Source organism: Lynx rufus, unplaced genomic scaffold, assembly GCF_022079265.1.
Source record: "Lynx rufus isolate CCGP_SWC_20201006 ecotype Redwood Valley unplaced genomic scaffold, mLynRuf1.p SCAF_12, whole genome shotgun sequence".
Lineage (NCBI taxonomy): Eukaryota > Metazoa > Chordata > Mammalia > Carnivora > Felidae > Lynx > Lynx rufus.
In genome coordinates, this window is record NW_025814826.1 from 5,703,999 (window position 1) to 5,710,034 (window position 6,036).

The 6,036-nt window shown below is 45.1% G+C and overlaps 1 protein-coding gene across 1 annotated transcript; it reads left to right on the plus strand.

Annotated features, from left to right (window-relative positions):
• Positions 1-1,722: 1,722 nt before the first annotated feature.
• On the plus strand, positions 1,723-6,036 carry LOC124507638 (isoleucine--tRNA ligase, cytoplasmic-like). Its single transcript, XM_047073917.1, has 2 exons — positions 1,723-2,230; positions 2,309-6,036. Exons 1-2 carry the CDS (start codon positions 1,752-1,754, stop codon positions 5,616-5,618), a joined length of 3,789 nt encoding a protein of 1,262 aa, XP_046929873.1. The 5' UTR covers positions 1,723-1,751; the 3' UTR covers positions 5,619-6,036.

Sequence of the window (6,036 nt, forward strand, 5' to 3'; positions counted from 1 at the left end):
TTTTCCAGTGTGGCTGCACCAGTTTGCATTCCCCCCAACAGTGCAAGAGGGTTTCCCTTTCTCCACATTCTCACCAACACCTGCTGTTCCTTGTATTGTTAATTTTAGTCATTCTGACAAGTGTGAGGTGATATCTCATCATGAGTTTAATTTGTATTTCCTTGATGATGAGTGATGTTGAGCATCTTTTCATGTGTCTGTTAGCCATCTGGATGTCTTCTTTGGAAAAGTGTCTATTCATATCTTCTTCCCATTTCTTAGCTGGATTATTTGTTTTTTATGTGTTAAGTTTGATAGATTATTTATAGATCTTGGATACTAATCCTTTATCTGATGTAATTTGTAAATATCCTCTCCCATTCTGTAGGCTGCCTTTTAGTTCCATTGATTTTTACTTATGACACACCCTTTGCCATATAAATTACAAATTTCATTTCACCTAGTCCTCATAATTCTGTGAAGTTATCATCTTCATTTATAAATGGGAGCTCATGCTTACAAACATTGAGTGTCCAAAGATGGCAATGATTACTTTTTTTTCTACATTCTCTTTGTAGATGTGTCAAGAGGTGTCTAATAATTATCCTTATAAATTGGCCTTGACCCTTACTTTGACCAACATACTTTGGCAGAAGTGATGCTGTGCCAGGTCCAATTTTGGGCTTTAAGCATTCTGGAGTTTTTTACCTGGTGCTTTATGGGGAAGCCAGTCATTGTGCTGTAAATAAATTCAGTCTGAGTATTGACTGGTGAGACACTGTGTGTGTGTGTGTGTGTGTGTGTGTGTTAGAGAGAGACAGAGACAGACAGAGACAGAGAGAGAGAGAATTTCACCTAAGATAACATAAGTGAAGATAGTTTGGATTTTCCAAGCTAGCACAATCACTAGCTAAACGCAGCCACATGAGTTACCACATCTCATGACTCAAGAGCAAAAGAATTGCCAACCTGGGCCCTGCTTAAATACTTAACCTACAAAATTGTAAGAAAAATAAATTCCTGTTATTTCAATCCACTGAATTTTAGGAGTCTGGTTATACAGATAGAGGTAACTGAAATTTTAACCTAGGATCATGTAGCTAGTTTATACAAAATTTGGAATTCATCTCCAAGTATCTGAAATGAGAGCCTGAACTGGTAACAAGCACTCTAACTTACCTTATATTATTACAACCTGTATGCATATTAGATAGATTGAATACTTCATTAAATTCATTTTACTCATAATAAATAAAACATGAAAAGAATACTGAGAAGTGTATTAGCCATGCAGCAGAATAACCAACAGCTGAAACCCAGACAAATATATAAAAGATAAATGGAATCACTAGTAATAGCAAGAAAACAAATGAAGATGAACGAACAGACACACATAATTCTGAGTGTGGTTTTAATCAAATAAAAAAAACCTAGACTCTTGTCATCCTATCCTAAAGACCCTTCCTGAGTTGCATAATCAACATTCCTTCATAAGACATTTACCTACTGTCTATCTCAGAAAGTCTGTAAGCTGCCTACACCTCTTTGAGAAGTGCTGAGGATTCAGAACATTTCCCTTTATCCAACCATGTTCTGAACATTCCAATTTGGCTTTTCTCTCACCTATGCACCCAAGAATTTCTGATGTGACTTTGCTTTGTTCATACATAAAAAGCATGCTCAACTTCACTCTATTAATGAAGTACCATTGAAACTTAATGATAGGCGGCTCTTTCCGTGGCGCGCCTGCTCGCGGGCCCTTCAGCAACAAAATGGTTCAGCAAGTTCCAGAAAACATCAATTTTCCTGCTGAAGAAGAAAAAATCTTGCAGTTCTGGTCCGAATTTAATTGTGTTCAGGAATGCTTAAAGCAGTCAAAACACAAGCCAAAATTTACGTTCTATGATGGGCCTCCTTTTGCAACTGGACTGCCTCACTATGGACATATACTTGCAGGGACAATTAAAGATATAGTTACCAGATATGCTCACCAGAGTGGATTTCACGTTGACAGAAGGTTTGGATGGGATTGTCACGGCTTACCTGTGGAATATGAAATTGATAAGACACTGGGGATCAGAGGACCAGAGGATGTAGCCAAAATGGGGATCGTAGAGTATAACAATCAGTGCCGAGCAATTGTGATGAGATATTCCACTGAGTGGAAGTCTACTGTTACCAGACTTGGCCGATGGATTGACTTTGACAATGACTACAAAACTCTGTACCCACAATTCATGGAATCTGTCTGGAATTGGACTATAAAAACTATACCTAAAGGCAGTATTAAGGGTTCCCACCAGTGCATCCTGACGTCCAAGTGGGACAGGTGGGTCTTCAAACAGCTCTATGATAAGGGCCTTGTGTACAGAGGTGTGAAAGTCATGCCCTTCTCCACCGCATGCAACACTCCACTCTCCAACTTCGAGTCTCACCAGAACTACAAGGATGTACAAGACCCTTCAGTGTTTGTAACTTTCCCTTTGGAGGAAGATGAAAATGTGTCTTTGGTGGCTTGGACAACCACTCCCTGGACTCTCCCGAGTAACCTTGCCCTGTGTGTTAATCCAGATATGCAGTACGTGAAGATTAAAGATGTCATCAGAGGAAAATTGCTCATTTTAATGGAAGCCAGATTACCAGCCCTGTATAAACTGGAAACTGACTATGAAGTCCTTGAAAGATTTCCTGGTTCCTGTCTCAAAGGCAAGAAGTACAGGCCCCTGTTTGACTATTTTGTGCAGTGCAAGGAGAATGGCGCTTTCACAGTGCTCACCGACAGCTACGTGCGGGAGGAGGAGGGCACTGGAGTGGTGCACCAGGTTCCGTACTTTGGTGCTGATGACTATCGGGTCTGTATGGACTTCAGCATCATTCAGAAAGACTCTCCTCCTGTTTGCCCTGTGGATGCTTCAGGCTGTTTCACAGCAGAAGTGACAGATTTCACAGGACAGTATGTGAAGGATGCTGACAAAAACATCATCAGGACCCTGAAAGAAAAAGGCCGACTTCTTGTTGCTAGCACCTTTACTCACAGCTACCCTTTCTGCTGGAGGTCAGACACCCCCCTCATTTACAAAGCAGTGCCTAGCTGGTTCGTACGGGTGGAGCACATGGTGGACCAGCTGTTGAAGAACAATGACCTGTGTTACTGGGTCCCAGAGTTTGTGCGAGAAAAGCGATTTGGAAATTGGCTGAAAGATGCACGTGACTGGGCAATTTCCAGAAACAGATACTGGGGCACCCCTATCCCCCTGTGGGTCAGTGATGACTTCGAGGAGGTAGTATGCATTGGATCAATGGCAGAGCTTGAAGAACTGTCAGGAGCGAAGGTCTCTGATCTCCACAGAGAGAGCATTGACCATCTGACCATCCCTTCCCGTTGTGGGAAGGGGGTGTTGCGTCGTATCTCTGAGGTGTTTGACTGTTGGTTCGAGAGTGGCAGCATGCCCTATGCTCAAGTTCATTATCCATTTGAAAACAAGAGGGAGTTTGATGATGCATTTCCTGCAGACTTCATTGCCGAAGGCATTGACCAAACCAGAGGATGGTTTTACACCCTGCTGGTGCTGGCCACGGCTCTCTTCGGACAGCCGCCTTTCAGGAACGTGATTGTGAACGGGCTCGTCCTGGCCAGTGATGGCCAAAAAATGAGCAAGCGAAAAAAGAATTATCCGGATCCACTTTCAATCATCCATAAATATGGTGCTGACGCCCTCAGATTATATCTGATCAACTCCCCTGTGGTGAGAGCAGAAAACCTCCGCTTTAAGGAGGAGGGTGTGCGTGATGTCTTGAAGGACGTGCTGCTCCCGTGGTACAACGCCTATCGCTTCTTCATCCAGAACGTGCTGAGGCTGCAGAAGGAGGAAGAAATGGAGTTCCTGTACAATGAGAACACGGTTAAAGAAAGTGCCAACGTGACAGACCGCTGGGTCCTATCCTGCATGCAGTCGCTGGTTGGGTTCTTTGAGACCGAAATGGCAGCTTACAGGCTCTATACTGTAGTGCCTCGCCTGGTCAAGTTCGTGGATGTCCTAACCAACTGGTACGTCCGGATGAACCGCAGAAGGTTGAAGGGCGAAAACGGGGTGGAGGACTGTGTCATGGCCCTGGAGACCTTGTTCAGTGTTCTGCTGTCTCTGTGCAGGCTCATGGCCCCCTATACACCTTTTCTTACCGAATTGATGTACCAGAATCTAAAGCTGCTGATTGACCCCGGTTCTGTCCAGGACAAGGACACACTCAGCATCCACTACCTCATGCTGCCCCACGTTCGGGAGGAGCTGATTGACAAGAACACAGAGAGCGCGGTCTCTCGGATGCAGTCTGTGATTGAGCTTGGGCGAGTGATTCGAGACCGCAAAACCATTCCGATAAAGTATCCTTTGAAAGAAATTGTGGTTATCCACCAGGATCCAGAAGCTCTCAATGAGATCAAATCTCTGGAGAAGTATATCATTGAGGAGTTGAATGTTCGCAAAGTTACACTGTCTACAGATAAAAACAAGTATGGCATTCGCCTAAGGGCAGAACCTGACCACATGGTCCTGGGCAAGCGGCTGAAGGGAGCCTTCAGGGCGGTGATGACGGCCATCAAGCAACTAAGCAGCGAGGAGCTAGAGCGTTTCCAGGAGACTGGGACCATTGTTGTCGAAGGTCATGAGCTGCATGAAGAGGACATCCGCCTCATGTACACCTTTGACCAGACAGCAGGAGGGACAACACAGTACGAAGCGCACTCAGATGCCCAGGCTTTGGTTCTCTTAGACGTCACCCCCGAACAGTCCATGGTGGATGAAGGAGTGGCTCGGGAGGTCATCAATCGCATCCAGAAACTTCGCAAAAAGTGCAATCTGGTTCCGACTGATGAAATAACAGTTTACTATAAAGCTAAGTCTGAAGGAAAGTATCTGAATAATGTTATCGAAAGCCACACGGAGTTTATATTTGCCACCATAAAGGCTCCCTTGAAACCATACCCAGTTCCATTATCAGATAACATCCTTATTCAAGAAAAAACACAGTTAAAGGGATCTGACCTGGAAATTACACTCACCAGAGGATCATCCCCGCCTGGGCCTGCTTGTGCATATGTCAATCTTAACATTTGTACAAATGGCAGAGAGCAAGGTGGAGTATTGCTTCTGGAAAATCCAAAAGGCGACAACAGGCTGGACCTTTTAAAGCTGAAGAGTGTCATTACTAGCATTTTTGGTGTAAAAAATACAGAGCTGGCTGTCCTCCATGGTGAAACAGAAATACGAAACCAAACTGACTTACTGAGTCTTAGTGGAAAAACACTCCGCGTGGCAGCAGGCTCTGCTCCCGCCGTGGTGGACGGCCCCGGCTCCGCCCTCTGCCGCTACATCAACCTGCAGCTCCTGAACTCAGGCCCGCAAGAGTGTGTGAAGGGAACCGTGGGCACGCTCCTGCTGGAAAACCCCCCTGGGCAGAACGGACTCACCCACCAGGGCCTCCTGTATGAAGCAGCCAAGGTGTTTGGCCTTCGCAGCAGGAAGCTCAAGTTGTTTCTGAATGAGGCTCAGACAGATGAAATTACAGAAGAAATCCCCATGAAGACTTTGAACATGAAGACTGTGTATGTTTCTGTGTTACCGACAACGGCAGACATCTGACCTTCCTTATCGATGTGGCTGAGTCAGCCTCCCCCCACCACATGGCTGTCCCCTGCACACACACACTGAGCGTATCCCTCCAGGTGCATACGTCATGTGCTGCGTCTGGTCTGAAACTGAACTGGGGTCGATCCATCAGGTGACTTGGAACGTCCGGTAATGCTCACACTTGGCCTTGGGCACCTTCGCGGTCATGCTGGGGGGGGTGTCACCTCCACACCACAGAGCTCGCTTCTGCGCTTATAGAAGGGGTCTATTGGCGTAGTCTATACATATCATTCTGTGGCCTTTCAGAACTTGTTTGAGACCTCCGGAAGGAATGTGTTAAGTATTTCTGCTACCTGGATTTTCCTGGGTAATTTGATGGTATATTTTAAGTTTCAGTAAATCAGAACAATAAACAAATTTTCTCTCAGAA

What these genes read in the sequence shown, in the direction of transcription:
- LOC124507638 (XM_047073917.1), top strand. Translation starts at nt 1,752, where the DNA reads ATGGTTCAGCAAGTTCCAGAAAACATCAATTTTCCTGCTGAAGAAGAA. An exon ending in CAATTCATGGAATCTGTCTG is followed by an intron (nt 2,231 to 2,308) that starts GAATTGGACTAT and finishes CAAGTGGGACAG; the next exon opens with GTGGGTCTTCAAACAGCTCT.